At 45.5% G+C, this 22,173-nt stretch overlaps 1 protein-coding gene across 7 annotated transcripts in view; it reads right to left on the bottom strand.

Moving 5' to 3' along the window:
* The window catches only part of RAD51B (RAD51 paralog B), a 687,198-nt gene that overhangs the window by 37,486 nt on the left and 627,539 nt on the right, over positions 1-22,173 (bottom strand). For 5 of the 7 annotated variants that reach the window (XM_045060112.1, XM_045060113.1, XM_045060111.1 and 2 more), the window contains one exon: positions 5,006-5,465. The exons of the other annotated variants lie outside the window; for them this stretch is intronic. In XM_045060112.1, the coding sequence (XP_044916047.1) occupies positions 5,300-5,465 (166 nt within the window). In that variant the 3' untranslated portion in view covers positions 5,006-5,299. Of the gene's footprint in view, positions 1-5,005; positions 5,466-22,173 lie in introns of those variants that run through there. 7 annotated transcript variants of the gene reach the window in all.

Here is a 22,173-nt window from a genome sequence, read left to right as displayed (position 1 = left end):
GCCCTTATCCCAGTATGACTGGTGTCTTTATAAAAAGAGAAGAGACACAGACTCAGATACACATCAGACACACAGGAAAGCCAGCAGGATGGAGGCAGAGATTGGTGTGACGCATCTATAAGCCAAGTATCAACACGGATGGCCGGCAACCCCCAGAAGCTGGAAGACGCAAAGAGGGACACTCCCCTAGAGCCTTCTGGTAGCAGGGCCCTGCTGACACTTTGATTTAAACTTCTAGCCTCCAGGACTGGGCAAGAATACACTGCTGTCATTTTAAGCTACCCAGTTAAGCACCAGTGTGTGGTACTTTGTCAGGGCAGCTCTAGGAAACGAACACGACTCCCACTGCAGAGTGGTAGGGAAGCATCAGTCAGGCTTTTGCATCTGCTGAGCCCCCAGTTCTTGGCTGCTTTCCCTGGCTCTCTCTCTCTCATGGGGAAGGGGTGGGGTGCCGCTACTTAACTGTTTCCAACTGAAACCAACACGTGAAAGGGTAGGAAGGCCCCCAGACCCCTTGCTCCTCTGTGGCGAAAGCTGATGGCTAAGGCCACACCTCTACCACCCTAAGCCCAGGCTGGATCATCCGGAAATGGGGAGCCAAGAGAGGAGGGCACTTCGAAGCCTTAGTCTCCCAGCACCAGCACACGTGGCTTTGCGCCCTCAAAGGGTGGTGGGAATTTATGGGTAGTCTGCTTCTGGACCAGAGTTCCTGCTGTGAGAGGTTTTCTTTGTTCACTTTAATGGTACACAGGAATTCTCCCCACGCCCCCTCAAAACAGCCACACATCTTTTTAAAATTTGCACCTTTTTTTCAGGCTGGTTTCCTATGGTGAAGGAGAGGCTAGGAAATGCCCAATAAATCATCTGTCTGTCCTCACTCAATTGAAAGGCAGGAAATGCAGAGAACAGTCCCTTACCTTTTCCACTTTGCATATAACAAGAGCTATCAGGACCCTTAGAAGGGCAGCCGCTCTGACAGGAATATTAATTCTTCAAGGCCACTGGAGTTGTTTCCAGGGACTAGACCCAAGGGGGCAGGCACATTTGGGATGTCGATTGCCTTTGCTACCAGCCCGTTCCATGAGCAACCTTTCTGGGACTTGCTCTGGGAAGTTGGTTCAAGGAGTGTGCAATGTAGGTGGTACAACAGCTAAGTCATGTTCAGGAAGATAATGACCAAGTACAAGGGAATGTCCGAGGAGAGGTTGAAGGTGTGGGGGGAGGAACAGAGAATGCTTCCTGGTGGCCAGCTAAGAGTTCTTGGAAGGATCGTAGGAAGGAGAGGTAGCACTGCTGGAGATGCTGGGGACTCCTGAGAATGGCCCTGAATGGTGGCTGAGAGAGGCAGGAAATCGTGTGGCTTACTCGGGGAACAGTGGAAACCCACAGTGTGCGGAAACAGTCAGGGAACAGGCTGGCCGTCCCTGCAGCACAGCCTCCACTTGGACTCACCGTCAGAGAAACACAGCTACTCCTACAGCTTTCAGGACTAATGTGATCTCCACAGCCGGTTTTCTCCAGAGGTCTTGCAGGGGGTACCCGCTGGGTATTTCACAGCAAAGCTTCCCCAAACCTCTTGTGACAGTTCCCCTCTTGTTTCACACACTAAAACTACTCCTCGATCTCTCCTTTTCTCTCATTCTCTCTCTAGCCATCCCCGCTTAGCCTGCCTCCCCTCTGCCCTGGGGGTCCCCCCGTTGCTCTGGGCTCCTCCTCTTCTGACCTGCCCTGCTCCCCCAAAGCTCTGGCACCTGCCATTCAGGACAGGCGAGCCTCTCCTTAGGGAATTAGAGGCCCTTTTCTCCCCCTGACTAGCCCGCTGGCTAGCTTGGGGCTACAATCCTCCATCTGGCTCTTGCTTCTGGAACAATCTGGGGCAGGGTGGGGGACGGGGAATGAGGGCCTGCTCTGCAAGGAGGGAGGGTGCAGAGGTAGGAGGCCACTGGTTCCTGGAGCAGCCTGAGCAAGGCTCTGGGAAGAAAAAACTCCAAAGGAAGATAGGAAAGTCAAACCAAAAGGTGGCGCAGGGTCTGGAAAGACTTTCAAGTTTGAGGTCTGTCCGCCTTACAGACTGGGAGCCATGAGCCTGAGTCTGTTCTGTTTACACAGCTCCCCTAGGCCCTAGCACGGCACTAAACACATGCTGATACTCGGTATACACCTCCTGAATAAATGAACGTGAGCATGAAAGGATGAGTGTGTGAGTGAGGAACCCAGCAATGCCCCAGCCAAAGTCACGGGACCCTCTGCAACACCACGGCAGGTGAGGGGGTTCAGAATATGCTACCCCAAAATATGGCACCTTGGCATATTGAATACTTTAAGCTGAAGGAGACTGAGAAAATGGCAGAAGCAGGAATATCACTGTGTTCTCTTACCCCTCACCCTGCCCCTCACCAACACTGTTCCCATGAAATGGGTCATAAGACCCTCATTTAAAGGGTGCCCTTCCTATACCTGGAGGTATCTTATCTCCAAAGACAAAGGGACAAGAGGAACCTTAATAAACAGGCTTTGCTAAGCTCCCCCAGGTTACTACACTTGCCTCATATTCCTTAAGCTATCACATTCCTCCACGACTGCCCACTCCTGATCAAACAGAGCCTGCAAATACTCAGATCCGACAGTTTCTCCAGGCCTCCATTTCCTTGGGAAGGTTCCCGCATCACATACAACCTACCTTAAACAAATATGTATGCTTTTCTCATACTAAACTGTCTGTATCAGTTTAATTTTCAGACCTAGCCAGGGACCCCAAGAGGTTTGAGGAAAACTTTCACCTTCCATATACAGGTCAATGAACAGATGTGCCAGGATTCACCTGCACGGCTGTCTGTGAAGGTGGCAATTCTAGCAGGTGAAAACGAGGGAGCCTCACTCCACCACAGTCCCCCATGCCTGTCTCCCATCTGCCCTGCACTGGTTCACACTTGGGTGGAATCACAGACAGTGTGGGAAATGCCCAGGGAGACCTTGAGTCCCCCTCCCACTAGATGGACCAGGAGACCCTGGCTACTTCAGGGTATGACTCACCCACTTCCCTAGAGGGCCAGTGTCGGGGGGGCTTTCCCTGCAATATCTGCTTCATGGACTAGATGTCAAGTCTTAATGTGTTATCCTTCCAGAAATACTTTAATTGTAAAAAAAGACCGTGCTGAGTGGATAACATTTAACACAGGAGAAGGGAAGGAGAGAAAGGGAACCAACATGCATCAATTCTCTATCGTGAGCTAGTCACTGTGCTAATGTTCTTAAGAATTTTTTTTTTAATTTATTTTTAAGACAGAGAGAGACAGAGCATGAGCAGGGAAGGAGCGGAGAGAGAAGGAGACACAGAATCCGAAGCAGGCTCAAGGTTCTGAGCTGTCAGCACAGAGCCCCACGTGGGGCTCGAATTCGCCAACTGCAAGATCATGACCGGAGCCGAAGTCGGATGCTCAGCCGACTGAGCCACCCAGGCGCCCCTTAACGAATATTTTTTAAAATTTGTTCTAATACCTCTACTGCTATTCATTCAGCAACTGCTTCTTGAGCACCTACTTTGTTCCAGACATGTTCTAGGCATGGGGAAAAAGCAGGGAATGAAACAGACAAAAATCCTGTCCTTATCACACATGCTAGTAGAGAAAGGAGAAAATGAAAAGAATGCATAGTATATTAGAAGGTGATTGATGCTATGGGGAAAAATAAAGCAGGGAAGGAAGACAGGAAATGCCAGCGATGGGTAGGGTGGTGGGAGGGTTGCAATTTAAAAATAAGGTGGTCAGGGAAGGCACCACGGAGAAAGTGACATTTAAGCATAGACTTGAAGAGGGTAGGCAAAGAGCGTGTCCACATCTGGAGGGGAACATTCCAGGTGTAGGAACCACCTGACAGGGAATGGTCCTGTGGCAAGAATGTGCATGGTCTGTTCCAGGCACAGCAAGATCAGTCTGCTAGGTAAAACACTAAGCCCACTCTCTAAACATGGAGAGAACTGGCTCTTCTTGGTGGCTCACAAGGTTAATTCATCTTGTTGAGGAGGTCAAGGTCACAGGCACGGGATATATTTGTTTCCTAACAAAAGTCATTTTACAAAAACAGAAGAGTAGGTCACAAGAGAGTATATTAATTATCACAACTCTGCCCTTCATCCTCATCTGGAGCCCAATACCGCTGCTGTTTGCACTTAGACAAATCACACTATTTGAGTTTCAATTTTCATTTCTGCAAAATAGGGGATAACATTTAATAACACCCACTCCAAGAGATTGGGTTAATATATTGTATAAAGCATTTTGTAAACTGTGACGTGCTGTAGCAATTGTTTGTTGTTGTTATTTTTATACCATAACAGCAACTCAGGGTCTATGCCCAACTGAGGTTGGGTCTGTAAAGCCATTTTCATAGGCAAAGATAACTTCTTAGTTCTATTTCCTGGGTTGCAAAAGTATTTTTACTTAGGTATTACACTAATCTTTCCATTTGGGGGTGGGAAAAGATTTCTTGAGGCTCTCACCATCCCCTCTGAACTTTGGCTGGATCTGTTAGACCATTTCCCAAACCTGAGTTAATCCTACGATCCCCACCCTTACCCCCTCACCACTTTGGCTTCGGTCTCCTAGCTTTGTGGAGACTTGTGTGTCTGTGCCTATGGTCTCTATCACTAAATCCCACGGTGTGACCGCAACTGGGCTCTCAGTGTTGCCAAACCATTTTCATCCTTCGGTTAAGCCCTTGTTTGCTTCCTGCGGTGAGAGCTTAGAATCCTAGTCCCCAACCCCACGGCCCCTCCCGTCACTCTGGGCAGATGGCCGGCCTGCAGCTGCAGGATGAGGTTCAAGTTCAATAACACGGGCTCCTCCCTGCCTGGGCATTCCTTACCAGACCTCAGTCTCCCCTTTACTCCACCCATCTCTAGATCCAGAGCCAACACCATCTTCCTGTAGAGGGGATGATTTCTTCTTGTGCTGATGGCTCTATCACAGTTTCTATAGAAATAATTAGAACTTAGGAACAAGGAAGCTGATTGCTATATTATTTACTATAAAAACTGAGAAGCAACTCTTTGTCCAACAAATGGGGATTGATTAAACTGATAATGGGTACAGCCATGAGATGGCAAGGAAAACTGTAAACGGTGTGTCTCAATTTTGCTAAAAGCCAAATAAAACTGGCAACAATAAACACAAATTACACGTGCATATGGAAAAAAAAAAAGACTGGAGGGAAATATACAAAAATATAAACAATGATTATCTTCAGGCAATGAAATTATGAGTGATTTTTACTTTTAGTATTTTACTATATTCTGAAATGTCTACCGTAAGCACGCAGTATTTTTATAATTAGAACGGAAAGCAAAAATATTATTAACACCTCTCTGTAAAAGCTGTGGGTGATTCAGTTCTTTTCCCTTTAAATGGAGACTTTCCCGGGTGGGGTCTGGTTGACAGCTGGACAGTAACTCTCGTTCCATGTAAGGCCTAGAAGAAAACCATAACCAATTAACATTACAGCGGGAGCTGAGGCATGCAGAATGGAGGTGCCTCAATGGAAATGTGTTATTACTAATTTTTTTCCCCATTGTTGGACAGGTGTTTAGAGGAATGTGTTAAATTATCTTCAGATAATTTATTTTTTAAATGCTATGGTTATTCCGTTTTTCTGCCTCTGTTTTCATGGGAACCTTTGATATGGGGAAGGATTCAGTGTGGATATTTCATTGTAAGTCTGTTTAATCTATTTACCTGAGGCCCTACTGTGTGCCATCACTGGTGATACAAGGGGTGATCTGCAAGTGCCTTACACCGGGGGCTTTGGAAACATTTGGAGGTGATCAGGATCATCCAGATGATTGGAGGAAAGTGCTACTGATTTAGTGGGTGAGGGCCAGGATTGCTAAACATTCTACACTATCTGGGACAGTCGTACGTAACCAAGAATGGACCTTCGTCTCATGCCACCACCCTGGGGGAGAAACACTGAACTGAAAAGTTGAGGCAGGCAATGCCTGGAAGGGCCAGAGAGAAAGGAGGGCACGGCTGATTCTCAGCCTTGTCATGCTAGTATTCAGGGTGACCAGATCTCCCAGGTTTTCCAGTGGAGCCAGAAATGTAGATGATGATGTAAAATCTCCCGATTTTTAAAAAACACTGTGTGGGCCAAACAAAACACATCTGTGGGCCAGATTTGGTCCTCTGGTTGCCAATTTGCAACCTTGTCTTAGGGAAAGACGCAGTCCCTGTCTTCATGAGAGTATAAGGGAGCCTGTAGAAGTTCAAGTTCAAGTTCTAGAATGGACCAACCTAGGTTCAAATCACAGCTCTGTCATTCACTACATAGACAATGATTTCGGGCAAGTGAACATCCTCTGAACCTCACTGTCCTCCAAGAAATGGAACTAATGGGAACACTCACTGGTTTGTTACGAAGATGAATCCAGGTGGGAGAAGTCCCCAGTAACCTGCACATTCGCTTAATAAAGTAGAGCCATTATCATTGTTAAGGCCATCACAGTCTAGTATAAGAACTTACTGTGTACACTACACTGTGCTAGGTGCTGAGGGCTTATAAATAAGTGTGAGAGAAAGCCCTTGACCTGGACGTGTTTTCCTTCTGGAAAAAGAGATAAACCTGGGACATAAATATTGTTAAGCGCATCAGGTATATGAATGTGGCTCACATCAGACTGTTACAGGAGACCAGAGGCAGGTACATCTTATGAAGGTGGTGGCGGCTGGGGGCGTTGGAGTCCAGCCAGAATGAGAGGGAGGGGAGAAGTGGCGTAAGCAAAAGACAGATTATAAAATCATAGTAAGAACTGAGTGCTTACCACATGCCAGGTACTCTCTAAGCACTCTGCCAGGTGGTAAGTGTGCTCCTTTGGCCTCATACGTATGAGGGATAAGGCATGTGCCTGGGAAGGTCACCCGGAGCCAGGGCATGGGGGTGCTGACTACCGGGCCAGAGCCTGGCAGAGTATTTAATTTGTTGGCAGGGGAGCAGAGGCAGAGAAGTGACAGGCAGGACCAGTAATCTGGGACCAGTAATCTGGGGTGGAGCACAGGATGGCATGGAAGTGGAGGGGAGATAGCAGACTTGTGCCGAGGCCACGCGTAGGGGACTTCTCCCACCTGGATTCATCTTCGTAACAAACCAGTGAGTGTTCCCATTAGTTCCATTTCATGGAGGACAGTAAGGTTCAGAGGATGTTCACTTGCCTGAAATCATCGTCTATGTAGTGAATGACAGAGCTGTGATTTGAACCCAGGGGATGGGTGGGGAGCCCTGTGAAGGTTTCTTTACCAGGTCTGGTGGGTGGTGGGGGATGCTGTCAAAAATGATTGCCTGGGAGATAACGGGAATTTTATAAAGACATTTTTAAACTCCGGTCTTGAGCCACCTCCATGCTCTCCTGCCTCTCTTTCCTCAGCCTCCACCAGATTGTCAGTGTTCTCTACTGGCCAGTCCTCATGGTTATAAATACTTCCTCCTTAACTATTTTTGAAAATATTGGAAGCAACTCCTTCCCTCACCAATGTGCTGTTATTTTCAAATCTCCCCAGAAAGCCTGTACCAACCCCCACCCTCCCACCCTTGCGTCTCTAGAAAACAGATCACTGCTGGGGTTGATGGATTGGGTACAGCAAAGCTTTCAGACTTCTGACCCACCAGGGATGGCTGATATAAAATCCCATGCTGCATGTGAAGGAAGAGTGTGCTTAGTAAATTCTGTAGAACAGTTGGTTTTTTTTTTTCTTTTTTTTTTTTCAGGGGGGAATTGTGAATCCACTAAAAAACAAACGGTTTCCAAGTACTCCAACCATTTGCATTTCAACAGGCAAAATGGTGTTTAAACACAAGGCCCATCTTTTTTTCAAAGTAGACCAAGCCATACCTCTCTAGGGAAGACTATTTTAGCTGTGATTCTGATTTATTCTATAGGATGGAGAGCAGTAAGATCATCTTGTTGGGGATGCTTGATGCCTGAGCTTCTTTAAACCATAACCAAAATCAGTCCAAAATGGTGCAGTTTGGCTACAAGACATTTTTAGCACAAACAGCTTGCAGCAGTAAAGAACTATGACACAACAGAGCGGACCAGTGTTTTCATAGACTGACTTATAGAGGCAAGTTTCCTGTCGCTGGAGGTGACCAAACATCATGCGATAGCACAAGGATTGTGCCATGGTGTCCCCCCAGGAATCAGTAACAAAGAAATACCTAGCAGACTTTTTTTTCTTTCTTCTAGAGCCTTCTATACAAGTACATCCAGCGCCTGGCCTAAGCACCAGATGTGAGCTAACAATCCTGTGGTTACCTGGCCCTGTGATTTGGCACAAATCACTTCTCATCAGGTTAGACTCAAAGAAATCTGAGCAGGCTCCTGGGTTCAAACATTCTATGACTTATAGACAGAGACACAAAAACCAAGACCTTTCCAAGTCCAACTCAGAGCCTTGGAATTAGGATTGTCCTGCTGAGGAGGGCGAACAGACAGCTGGAAGCATATCTAGTGGCTTTTGCAGAACCTGACATGGCCCTGGGCTCAAGACTCTCAGCTCCCACTGATTCATGGTGCTGGAAATTGTCAGCCTCAAGTCTCGCCCTAGGGATTTGAATCTCCAACCCAGTTCAGGGGTCCTGTAATCAAATGCAAATTATGCCTTTAAGCCCCGAAGGGATGGGAGGAGGGATTAGCTGACAACCCTGGGAGCTGCTGCCTAAGGCCCTTGGGAGTGACAGCCCCCCACAGGGGGAGGTCAGGAGGGAAAGAACGGAAAAGGGAGAGAGCTCAGGAGGGGTCAGGGGCCTCTGGAAGCCCCCACTTCATCCTCAGTGTGCCCCCGAACACACGGCCCTGGGTGGGGGTCTAATCTCCAGGCAGCCCGCCCTCGGCATTGTCTTGCCAGGGTCAGGACCCCCACCCCATGAGTCACTGGCCTCACTCTGGCCCCTCAGCCTCCATGCTCTCAGTGCTAACCCGCAATTCTCCAGGCCAAGGGCCCAGATACATCCGATCTATCCTACTCCTCTCTAGGCTCAGAGAAATCGGGACTGAACACAAAGGTGGGGGGGCCCTGATGGGCCACAGCTTGGTGAAGAGGGGTGCACAGAGAGTGGCAGAGCCAGCTTGGAACCAGCTCTCCAAGAGTAAACCAAATTGCTCTCCTCCCTGACCCACAACGCTTTCCAATCAGGGAGTCTAAAATTACCATATTTACAGCATCTGCAGCCAAGCCGAGCACTAAACAAGATGAATAGCTGTGACGCACGATCTGAGTGGAAGTATGCAGCAGGGCTGGGCCGGGCTGGGTTGGGCAGCAGGGTGCGTGCCCCAGAGGGGAGAACAGGCGGTCCCTGGCTGGGGGACTGACAGGATTCACCCAGCACCAAACCCAAAAGAAGGTGGGAGATAGAGCAATTGACAAAGAGAGAGACAGAGAGAGAGAATTTGAGGACATGATGCTGACTTTACAAATCTCCTTTTCCTCCTTCTGCCTCTCAAAGACAGGATCGCTGGGGTCTTGCTTACAGTGGGACAGCCATGTCTGTGAGTCCTCTTCCCAAACAGCCTTTTCCAGGGAATCTGTGGTCAACCCACATAGATTAAATGACTCCATTCATAGAGAAGGCCCAAGAACCTGGGCCATGCAGCTCTGGTAGAGACCAAGGTGGGAATGGTGGGAACATGTTCTGTGTAGTGGTGTTCCAACACTCTGCACCAGCCTGGCCTGTTCTTTCCCTGGAAGGGAAAATGCCCAGGAAAAGAGAGTGACTCATGACCTGCAGACGCTCTCTCCAGACCCAAATACAACAGAGACCTGGGAAGACACGGGAAGACAACAGAGGCCTGGGAAGACTTTCAGATCAGTGTGGATTCTCCTGCATCAGAGACTCACCGCAGATCCCCTGGAATGCTGGGACTCTGAGTGACAGGATTGCTAGACCCCTACATTCTTCCCTTTAGCTAGAGCATATCCTCTTTGGTCTGTTTTGTGTCCTGGGCTTCTCTTTACATTCTCATTTCATTTCTGCAACATTTTCAGAGCCTAAAATAAGTGTGGAAATCACTGGTTAGTGCTAGAGGGCAGGAAGTAGAAGGTAGTAGTACATAGGTGGCATGAAAGAAGGGAAAATGAGGTGTCTGTAGAAACAGTTTTGGATGTGTCAGGGAATGCTAAGAAAAAGAGGTTAGGATTGAGGGAAGGTTAAGATCAGCACTAACATGTGAACCAGCTCCCAGAGGAAAGCCTCTTCCTTGAGAAATCTGGAACCAGCTGCCATTTGCAATAACCCTGCTGGAACCTGAACCCAGACCCACAGTGGGGGCCATTTGTTAAGCAACTGCCTAGTCCTTATGAGCCATTTTTGGTAGGAGGTGATAAGAGGAAGGGTTTGCCAGGGTTTGAGTTGTGGCTGCCCACTCAAAAAATGTTTCCAAGCTGATAACATTCTCAAATAGGCACACCACTCAGCACATGACTAAATCTGACCCCACCCCCAGGGTCTCTTAGATGGTGAAAATCCTGGTAAACTGCACAGATGTGTTTCTGTTCTCAGTGACCCAGAATTTCTAAGAGCTTCCCTTTACCACTGACATGGTAAGGAAGGGGCAATATTAGTCACCCAGGATGGCAGCTCCCATTTTCATTGCTCTGACCTAGATGGGGCTGGTCTTTCTCAACAGTGGCCAGAAGTCCCCCTCTCTTCTCCTCCTACTTCTTGGACCTCCCCTTCTGTCTTTCCCATGGCTTCTTTTTCATAGTCTCCCATTAAATTGTGTTTCCTCCAGGTTTGGACTTCTGTTGTCTCTTCGAACTCTGTTCTCCTTGAGTGACCTTACTCTTTGCTGACTTCATTTATTACCAAAAACCTGTGACCTCAGCCCCAGCCATCTCCTGAATTGCTCACATATATTTCTGACCGCAACATCTCCAGTTGGACATTCTACAGTTGTCTCAAATCGCACATGTCCAAAACTGATCTCATTATCTACGCCCTCCTGCTTCCCATGACAAGCCCCTCCTCGGGTTCCTCCCCTATCCTTTCTCTCTCAATGGTATCACCAGCCACTCAGACATCCCAATGGAAACCTTAGAGGCCCCTCTGACCCTTCCCTCTCCCTCATCCAGGCCTGTCAGTGTTAACTCTGATGAGTCCTTTAAATCTTTCCCCCTTCCATCTATGCCATCAGTGCCCCAGATTAGGTTCCCAGCATCTCTTTGTCACTACAATCCTTACAGGATCACCCAGCCTCAGATGCCCTCCACTCTACAAATAGGAGACAATCCTCTGAATACAGATCTGATTTGGTAAATATTTCTGATATTTGGTAAATTGTGCCCAGGACCAGGCATACAACGGTAAGTATGACCAGTAGGATCTCTGTCCTCATGGGACACATGTCCCAGTTGGGGAGCCAGACAGGAAACAAGCAGAAACCAGACAAGTGAATAAAATACTTCTAAATTGTAGTAAGTGCTATGAGACAAACAAATCAGGGCCTGAGGTTGGAAATAATGGGGTGGGGTGGAAATCTGTGCCACCACCCACACAAAGACCTTCAAAGGCTCCTCATTGTGTACAGAACAAGGTTCAGACTCAGCGTGGCACGCAAGGCCCTTGCCAATCTGGCCCAATCTGTTTTTCAGCTCCACTTTTATTCCCCCTCCCCTCTAACCCATGCCTCGTGTCCTATTCATCTTTGAATTCCCAGCCCCTTGTTCCTGGCAGATAATAAGCAGGTAATAAATGGGGAATCAATGTGTGGAAGAATGAGTGATGGGCAGAGTTCCCTTTATAGTCATGCCCTCTCCCCTTTCTCACGTCCGCTCTTTGGTGACACTGCTTTACAAGGGCTCCTTCCCCTGAGTCTCCATCGTGTTTCTCAGACTATTTCTGCCCCCAGGTACCTAGACTACTTGATGGTCTCTCCGGGTAGACTGTTAAGGCAAGAGGGCAAGGACAATCTTGTTCCATTCTGAAAAAAAGGCCTGGCACACAGCAGATGCCTGAAACATGCCAGGTGAGTTGATATGAAGAACATGAAGAAAAGGGAAGTGACTGGTGTCCTTCTTAGACTGTTTTCTGCTAAAATAACTCCAGTGGCCAAAATAGTTGGGTGGAAAGAAGTAGTATGAAGATATCATTGCCAAGTGGACAGCCAAAGGTACACACTTCCTCTTGCTCAAGGAACAGCCTCAAAGAGCCCAACTTTGTCACTATGCCTTTGCTTTGAAAATATTTTTGCACAATCAAAGCAGGGAACAATGAAGCAAATGCATGCCCATGGCACTCAGAAGATCTGCCTGTATCCATGAGAACAGAAACTCCCCTGATTGAGAGTTGGTTCTAGGGCTCAGCTTATCCTTTCACAGGATCTGTTAAGAACTAGCTCCATTTCTATCTTAGCAACCTAGCGTACTTGCTTCTTTCCAAGGACCTTAAATGAAACCTAACTTCTCTGCTGTTCCCACATCCTGTTCTTGGAACTCCTTAAACATTATTCCCTAAGGCCAGAATAATTGAACATAGGGGTCTGTTGGTCTTTGGCAAATACATTTGGCAGGATAGGGAGAAAGTGGACAGGGAACCAACCATAAAAATTTTCAATAAAAAAATCTAAATAAAGGTAAGAATAAAAATGAGAGGTAGATTTTGTGAATTATTTTAGGCTTAGTGCCTGCTCTCAGAAAGGTACTGGGCATGTGCCAATCTGCCTGGCTTTCTCAAATCACCGTTGATTCGTTTGAATTTCACACATGGTCACCTTGTCCTCCTTTCTTTTTTTTTTTTTTTTTTCAATCTCTCCAGAAAGCACCTCACTCCTGACCTGAGCATTTCATTAGTCCTATCTCCTTAGAGACCATTTCAGATTTTTCTTCACAGCCTTATTTTATTCACTCTGGCTCAATGTCACCAACCCAACTGTCCTCAGCCAAGCCTCCAAAGGAAATATGATCCACTTGCTGCGTCAGATCATTTGGAAATAGATACGATTGGCTTGGAGTCATTCCATGCAGGGCTGTAAAACTGCTCTCTCTCCCTCTAAGTGGGTTGGGTCAAGCCCAAACTGAGGCAAGAAGTTTCCAAGGAATACAGAGCAGAGGACTATAGTAAGTGGTGGTGATTCAGTCAGTGGTCCTCTTGCTTCTGAGTCAGTATTAACCTTCCACTAGTGGCAAGTATGTACAGACTACCTTCACAGTCAAACAAAATAGTAAGGTCTTCACACTGGGGTTCGTGAAACACTTTACAAGAGCAGCAGAATTGCAGGCTTGGTGTGAATCTCTTCATTCAAGCCAAGTTATAGTCTAAATTTTTGTGTTTCCAAGATAAATGAAGGTAGTTAAATTGATTGTGAGATTTATGTATCTTGTGCAAAGTTGGCAAGACGTCTATATTTCTATTGGGCCAACTCTACAAACTACCATTGAAATTCTCACATACAATGTCCCAAGTTCTCTTTGGGATTTCAGATGGGATCAGTTTCTTCTTTGAACTAATTTTGCACTGTGCTATTTTGTTGTAACTACTTAAGGAGCTGCCTGGTATAATGAAAGAGTCTAGGTTGGAATCAGAACACCAGGGTCAAAGTCCCAGCTATATCATTCTTTGGGTAAGTTATTTAACATGCCCCAGTTTCCTCATCTACAAAATGGGAATTATGCCACTTGTTTTGTAAACCATAAAACAACATGTAAATACACGGAGGTTTTGGCCTTACCAGTGGCTGTGTGCTTGAAAATATAGTGATTCTCCAGATTCTATTGAAGCTGTGGGCAAAAACAATGTGATAAGAACATGAATGTGGGTGGTCAGGTGAGCAGGACACTGATTGCCCTGATAGAAAGCCTAGTTTTAATGCAAGCCGAATCCTTTAATCTCATTAATTAGGATTTTTATATAATCTTTTACTTAAGATAAGACATAGAAGTAAGCCATTCAATCTTGTATCCAATGGAAGAATTTTTCTCCATTTTTCCACCAAGAATACCATGATAATTCTTGATAATCAATAATATGCCTTTACTGGTGGTTTCTAGGTCTCAGACTTCTAGCTTCTAGGGAATAGGAATAAGTCTTTGACTTGCAAGGGATTTAGTCCTTTGAGGGAGATGTGCTTTTAAAACAGACAATCATGGGGAAAAAAGCTACAAGTAGGACAAGCTTTTGAGGGCAGGGGTTGGTAAACTACAGCTCTAGGGCCAAATGCAGTCCACCACCTATTTTTATAAAGACTGTTTTGTTGGAACACAGCCACATTCGTTTCCATATGTATTGTCTATGGCTACTTTTGTACTACAATAGCAAAACTGAGTAGCTGTGACAGAAACAGTATGGCCTGCAAAACTTAAAATATTTTCTATCTGGCCTTCTATAGAAAAAATTTGCTGACCTCTGGTCTAAGTGTATCAGGTCTTTTAAAGATTTAACTTGGGTCCTCAAAGTTGAGGAGGAGTTAGCCAAGCAGAGAACAGGAGAAAGGCATTTGGTTGGCTATAAAAGTAAGTACAAAGGAATGGAGTTATGAAAGTATATTTCATGTTTAAGAAGCAAGGAAAGTCTCAATAGTACATGACAGAGAACAATGGGAGATGAGGCTGGGAAGATGGACTGAGGTTAGACAGAGAAAGGCCCTTTCCATCAATGCGATTGTGTTTGAAATTAATCCTGTAGACTTTTGGTTTCCAAATGGGATGCACACCCCAGAGTTACACAAGACAATCCATTAGGATTCAGGCAGAAATTATCAGAATTTTAACTTTATTTTTATCTAAGAAATAAGAAATTCGGCTTTATAACATTTAATATATACGTTGACATTCCATCCATGGCTATGGCTACTGGTCACGGATGGTTCATGAGATAAAGCATCCTATGGTAAGATTAGGCATTGCACAGTACAGAGAGCTCAACAGTGGTGTCCTCAGTCCTCATTCTTCTCCAGGCTTTTAACAAAATATAAGCCACTACAGTTTATATGTTATGAATTATGGATATTATCTAGTTCATCCTAACATATACAAAATGGACAAGGGGACTAAAAATATTCCTGCAAAGAAACAACAGATCAAAGATAGTATAAGCATAGGTAAATACTAAGAGTAGCATTTATACTTCCCTTTGAACGAGTTGTCTTCAGTCATATTCTAGCTGAAAAGAATGACCAAATGTTCAGGTGCAACAAGAAAGAGAGCCAACCTCAATTAGAAAATTCCAAGAGAACTATCAGACGTATGGATTTACATCCTCTATCACTTATGATGAACTTTGCCTGACACATTGATCACGTTTTGTGGTCCTGGCTAATGACAGTACAATGAAGCCATCATGATTAGCAAGATATTTTAGGCTATTGCTTATTTCAACTTTATTTCAGCCTTCTAAAATTTAATTGTGCGCATGTTTTATAATACATGATGTATTAGTAAAGAAATACATGTGTATAATGTAAAAATAAATATACATTGGGTGTACATATTCAAGATTCATTTAATTTTAGAGGGTTCAATCAAAAAAGTGTGGGGACTATTTCTGTAGACAATAGAGAACCAATGGAGGTCTCAGTAAAGGAAGAGTCAGGATTTGGTATGTTTTCGAGAAAGATGCTCCAGGCTGCCAAGAGGAAAACAGATTGGCAAAGAAAAGACATGTTGGAGAGTGGCCACTTCAAATCATTTTTAAGTGCCTGAAGATCTCAGACAAAATGTATAAATACTAAGAGCTTTTATTACAAATTCCACTCTTCCAGCCCTCTCTTTCTGAAATGAATGGTGTTAGGTCCAAGCAAGGCCGCAAAGGTTTGCGCTGACAATATAGCTTTGTGATGAGCAAAGTTAGTTGGATGACATAAAAGCACGAGAATACGTTCCAGAGATGCGAAAACATACCCTACAAACACTGCATGCCACCCGGACTCCACTTTCCCCTCTGACCTACATGGGTTTCCAAGGCAAAGGATTCTTCCAGCATGAGGGTCGTAGCCACTGTTTCAGCCAGAGAGGCCATTCCCAGTGTTGACAGGCATGATTAATTGATTCTGACGGGAAGATATGTTCTATCAAGGCTGTGCATATAGGATGTGGCTTCTGGGAAGGACTATGGCATTTCTCCTGGGAAAGGGGCCAGGTAGGCCATTAACCTATCACAGCCAGTCCCCCTTAGCCATTTATGGTACAAAGAACCTAGTTGCCAGATTTGAAGAACTGAACTCAGGTCCTTTCAAAGTCTGCAAGAAAAGAAGAGGCTACACTAAATTGGGAAGGGTGAGGGTCTGTGGGAGGAGGTGGCCTGGGCAGTCCTTGAGAAGGAGCCGGCAAAGGTCTTAAACCTAAACCTAAAAGCCCTGAAAAAAAAAAAAAACCAAAGGGAGTTTCCTTCTCTGCGCTCCAAGAAGAAGGGCAGGCCCTCTGCCTTTCTGTCTTTTCTCTTTAAAGTGCTGGGCAGGAGGGAGCAGGGGGCAGGGATAAGAGTAAAAACAGAATGAAAGTGACAACAAGCACTTTTTATGGACAAAGATGGACTTAGGAAGAAAAAACGCACGCTCTGGCTTTCGCAGCTCTGCACCATCTGGCCATACTCCTCACGTGGATTCTTCATTCCAGTAACGTCTATCTGTTTCCTCCTCTCAAACACACCGTCCAGTTCCACTCTTTGCTCTGGTTGAAATTGTATTCAAACTTGGAGCCCTTGCAAGCTTCCATTGGCTTCATCAATCTTCCCTCACCGCTCCAAAATGCAAACTCCAAATCTCTCTTTCGTCTTCTGGTTAGCCAGTTTTGCCTTCAGTTAGGGCCCCCTTGTGCATTTCTCTAATCGTTCTGGGTCTCCCCAGCTGACTTTCTTGCAGGGGGAATGTGTCCTTATGTATTTCCATAGCACCTAGATCTTGAGCTTCAAAATGAGTGCTAGGAACTCAGAATTCTTTGTCTATGTTTGACCTGAGCAGATTGTTTTAATTCACTAGGTCTTGTATTTAAAACAAAACAAAAGAAGGAACAAGATGGGATTCACTCATGACCTGGAAGCACTTGGAAGGGGCTGGGAACAGATAGATCTGTCCGGTGGATTCTCTCCGTCCTTGTTAGTTTGAGACAGCTGCTGGGGACAGATGCCAGCACAGACATGCTCCTAGGAAGACACATCCTGCCAGGATTACAGGGCCTAAAGGAAACACGGACACAGAACACAAGCCTAACACCCTTTCTTACTGCATCCATAGAAAACAGCAAACCCGGGAGGCTTAGCCAACAGCAGCCTGGAGGATGTGGGGCCTTGGTGGAGGCCATAGTTTAGCATCCTTTCACCCAGATGAGGGAAAAAGTCCCTTCTTTTCTCACCCCTTCCCCAAAATTAAAACAATGAAAATCAGTTCTCATTATCCCAATAATTAAGTCCCATTCAGCCAGCTGACAGCAGCCAAAGAATGATTTTTCTGTGCTGCGCTGTGTGGCTGCCCTCCATGGCCCCATTCATGGGCCACTGTGTGCATTTAATCACCCTGAGCGGGCTGAGCTAATGAAATGCTGGGGCCTTGCCCTGCCCTGACCCTGCTGCTATTTCTATCTGAGCTCAGCACGTCCTTTGCTTGACAGTTGCAACCGAACAAGCAGATTTTTCTCTCCCATCTATGGAGTGTAAAGAGCCTATTTTGGCAGCCTGTGGGGCTGGGGACCCCGCTGGAAAACCAGTGAATGCCCCTGGAGGTTAACTTGCAAAGCTGTTTTCCAGACTGAGAGGCGGGGTGGAGGAGAGGCAGCGTGCTGGAGACCCGAAGGCACCCAGGCCTGTGGCCCTGGTGCACGGGACAGGAAGGGCAGGGGCCCTTCTGGGGCAGAAAGGGAAGACGAACCTGGAAAAAGTAAGGGGCCACGAAATGGGGCAAGCTGATTTATCCAACGCAAACCTGAACAAAAGCTCTTTGTCAGTTATCAGAAATCTCCCTCCCTCGCCAGGGTCCAAGTGAGAAAATCCATTCCGTTTGGTTTCCAGTTCGCAGGGCTTGCTGAAAGGGGGATCCCTGCCGAGAGATTGCTCTCTTAACATTCCTAGCTGCTGTTTTAACGATTCCCTAAGATTCAGAAGTCAGGGAATAAGATGCCAAAATTATATGCATCTATCCATACAGAAGTTTAGGGAATTACACTTAGCTCATGAAAAAGTAAAACCGTTCTCTCTGAGGGAAGTTGGAGAGAAGAGGCCAAAAACGCATTAAATGTGTCAGCATGGTGGCTTTCCGTAGAAAAGACATATCTAATGAAGGACTTAAATCAGAGGTGACAAACTCAAATGCCCCCAGGGGCCAGAGAGGTCACCAGGCTGATGGAAGGGAGGTAGGTGGGAACTGTAGCAAATGCCAAGAGCTCTGCCCCATCTAGAGCAGGCAGTTGCTACACAGGCCCCGGCCCCTTTCTGCCATATAGGTAGGCGGGCCTGGAATGACATGATTTTCTGTGTTTTGTTCAAAAGAGAAACCTTAAATCTCTATTCTTATATGAAATCTTCCAAATGTTAATGTTGGAAACTAATTCAAGATGTAAAAAAAAAAAAAAAAAAAAAAAAAAAAAGTCCCAAAACACAGCATTTCTAGCCAAACAAAATATGTTGGCATACTATAAGCCCACTACTCATACTTGCAGGGCCTGGGGCAAGGGTACAAATGGAGGCCACGTATCAGATGTCTAAATATTGAAAAGGTATAAATCAAGCTCACTAACTGTGAAACAAAATATGCTCTGTCTGCCTACAGAGAAAAAATATGCTTTCCTAAGGCCCTGGTAGCCAGGTGTGAATTCAGAATTCTGGGACCCTGTGGATATCCTCACAGAAATTGGGCAACATGGGAGAGCTGGCTTTTGGCTCCCAGTCCTTCTTTCCCACCCCCATCTCCATCCTGCATTACTAGGGTCTTGGACACTCATGTGGACACTCCAGCCCATAAGCCCAAGCTCTGGCTATCCCCTTACACCCCAAATGGCTGCCCCTTGGCTGCCACTCTGGCTTAGTGGTGCCTCCATCAAAGGCATAGTCTGCCCTTGGGATGGCAGACCCAAATGAGCTTGGGGAGATGTGACAGTGAACTCCAGAGTTCTGGGATTCAGGGTGTGGTCTAGGAGGAGGAGGAACATCTGAGCGGTCACATCTCTCTGGCCAGAGTAAGGCCCTTGAAAGAGTGGGGTCTAAGGCCCCAAGTGAAGTACTGACATCCATTTTCTTTCTTTATTTTTTTTTAACATTTATTTATTTATTTTGAGAGAGAGAGAGTGTGTGTGTGTGAAGGGGTGGGGGCAGGCAGAGAGAGGGAGAAGAGAGAGAGAATCCCAAGCAGGCTCCGCACCATAAGTGATGAACCCAATGTGGGGCTTGAACTTACGAAACTGTGAGATCATGACCTGACCTAAAATCAAGAGTTGGAGGTTTAACTGACTGAGCCACCCAGGCACCCCTGGCATCAATCCTAGATCCCTGACTTAAATAATTATATGCCCAGAAGTGAAGACATCCTAATTCTTGGCCTGATTTTATGATTAACTAGCTATGTGACCTTGAGTAGATCATAATCTTTTGATGAATCAGTTTCTACGTGAATCAAATGGGGACAAAATAACTCTTGCAACCAACTCACTTGGGAAATAAAATGAGATTATTCAGTGAAAATACAAGTGATAATTAAATAGAATTTTTTTTTACAGATTAAGAAAATAGTAGCTGCAATAGACACAAATTTTATCAAACAGAACATATCTGAAAGGTCTCACTCAAACGATCTCATTAAAAACATATTTTATGCCAATATGTGGGCTAAGTCTAGAAGAACTGAAATGATAGTACTTTTCATTGAGAGTCTTCTCTCTTTTCCAACAATCCCTCAAGATGGGTGTCCCATCATGCTGATCTTAAAGGATATTGCAGAGATAAACAAAACAAAAACGAAATAGATTTGCAGTGATTTATGACTCCTTTCCAAAAACATAGCAACCCCATTTAATCCATATTAGAGCAAGATCTCTCTTTAGGGACACATGTGCTGTTATTGTGATAGCCATTATCATAGGGGCAGAGAGAGAGGGAGACACAGAATCTGAAGCAGGCTCCAGGCTCTGAGCTGTCAGCACAGAGCCCAATGTGGGGCTCAAACTGGCAAACCATGAGACAGTGACCTGAGCCAAAGTTGGACACCTAAATGACTGAGCCACCCAAGTGCCCGTGGGTCTCAGTTTTTAATGAAAGAAAACCAATGGGGAAAGTGGCAAAATAAAAAAAGGAAGAAAATATTTAAAATTTCCATAACAATTTAAATCAATAAGAAGTCAAGAATTTTATTTTTAATGATAAGAAAAAAGAACTTCAAACCACAGAGGGAGACAAGTTGTACACAAGGCAACTTGGTATACCAGGAAATATTCATGTGACAGTAAATTTAAGAGTTCCTTCCAAATAAATATTGTTTGATACTGATAATAATGTTAAAGCATGCCTGGTTTGCTTTTAAAAGATACCTTTCTCTTCAGACCAAGTCAAGATGGACTCTGAAAATACAGCAGAGAGTAGCTAAGGTTATGTGTCTTCCTAAACATCCATGGAAGAGCTAGGAATCGTGAGCATTTGTTGTGTTAGAATGCCTCACACCCATTTCCTCTTATTAACACCACCCTGTTTTCCTTTTGGGAGATAATCTCTTCCCCTTAGGACGGGTCTGTGGACAGAGCTGGATAAGAGGTTTGTGACCCAAGCTAGGCCAATCAGATGTTCCCCCATGGAATGTGGGTTTTGAGCAGAGGGACAAAGAGAACGGAAACATTAGGAAAGTCATCGCATCCAACTTGAGTATCTTGACCAGACTTTTGGAACCCTTACTGAGGTTCTTACTTCGTACCTTCTGGAGCTTGATTGCTTCTTGCCCATTTCTGAGACTGGTTCCCCAGTCTGTCCTGAATCCTATAGGCTCCCTATATCCTTCTTCTAAACCCTCTTTTGTTTATGTAAGCCAGAGGTGCTTCCGTTTCACGCAGCTAAAGAACTTTAATGGATAAAATAGCACCAATGCACTGTGGGTACTAACCTTCAGTCTGATTTACCAAGTGCTTATGGAGACCTTCCATGTGCCCTGACCCCAGGGAGCATATGTCTCACTGTGGGATATGATGCAGGGGCCCTAATGCAGAAACAGTGGCACTATCCCGAGTTTCTTCTATCCAGTTACCCAGCTACACATACTCATTTTCTTTCTTGGTTTCCCTGAAGTGTTGCAATGTTCATTTCGTTTTTTACTTTATAGTGTGCGCTGTTCATAAAATGGCCAGCAGAATCTCAGCACTTCAAAGGGTGCTTCCAGAATGAGTAGGTAGCTGGAATCAGTATGACAGTGAGTCAGCCTGGTGATCCTCAGGCCTGCAGTAAGATCGATGTGTCAATATCACATGCTCAGAGATTAGGTTCCAATGTGCCTGACTGTCCTTGAAAAAAGTTCGTGGAAAAGGCTGAGGGTTTGCCAGGGGAAACTAAAAATAACAAATAAGGGAGATACACAGTAGGTAAAGATATGGAGGAAAGAACTGGAAACTGAGAGCAGAAAGTGACTGGTTCACAGTGACAGATGACCAAGAGTATGTGACATTAGGGGCAGCAAATGCCCTATACTAGTTTTGAGACTAGCTTTTGAAATCAGTAATAATAGTTATCATTTAATATTTAACCTCATTGCTCTTTGGTCATTTACCATCACCTGGGTTCTTAGCTTGACATTGCTCTGTGTGTTCACCAACCATAAGGAGATGGGGTAATCTGGAGGTTCAGCATATAGGGGCTCCAGAGCCAACCTACAACTCGAGTGCGCTTGAACTTCAAGTCTATCACTTGCTAGTTCCATGGCCTAAGGCGAATTATTTAGCTTCTCTGTGCTTCAATGCTGCTATCTATAAAATGGGGTGGTAATAATAATACATATAAAACACTTAGCAGCATCCTGGCACATTAGTGTTCAGTAAATATTAGCTACTGTTATTTATTCAACAATGGGGCGTCTGGGTGGCTCAGTCGGTTAAGCCTCCAGCTTCAGCTCAGGTCATGATCTCGAGTTTCTTTCGTTTCAGCCCCACATACATCTCTGTGCTGACAGCTCCAAGTCAGGAGCCTGCTTCAGATTCTGTCTCTCTCTCTGCCCCTCCCCTGCTTGTGCTCACTCTC

The sequence above is a fragment of the Felis catus genome, chromosome B3 (assembly GCF_018350175.1).
Source record: "Felis catus isolate Fca126 chromosome B3, F.catus_Fca126_mat1.0, whole genome shotgun sequence".
In the NCBI taxonomy this organism is placed as follows: Eukaryota; Metazoa; Chordata; class Mammalia; order Carnivora; family Felidae; genus Felis; species Felis catus.
Note: the sequence above shows the minus strand (reverse complement) of the source record. Positions and strands in the feature narration are given on the sequence as shown.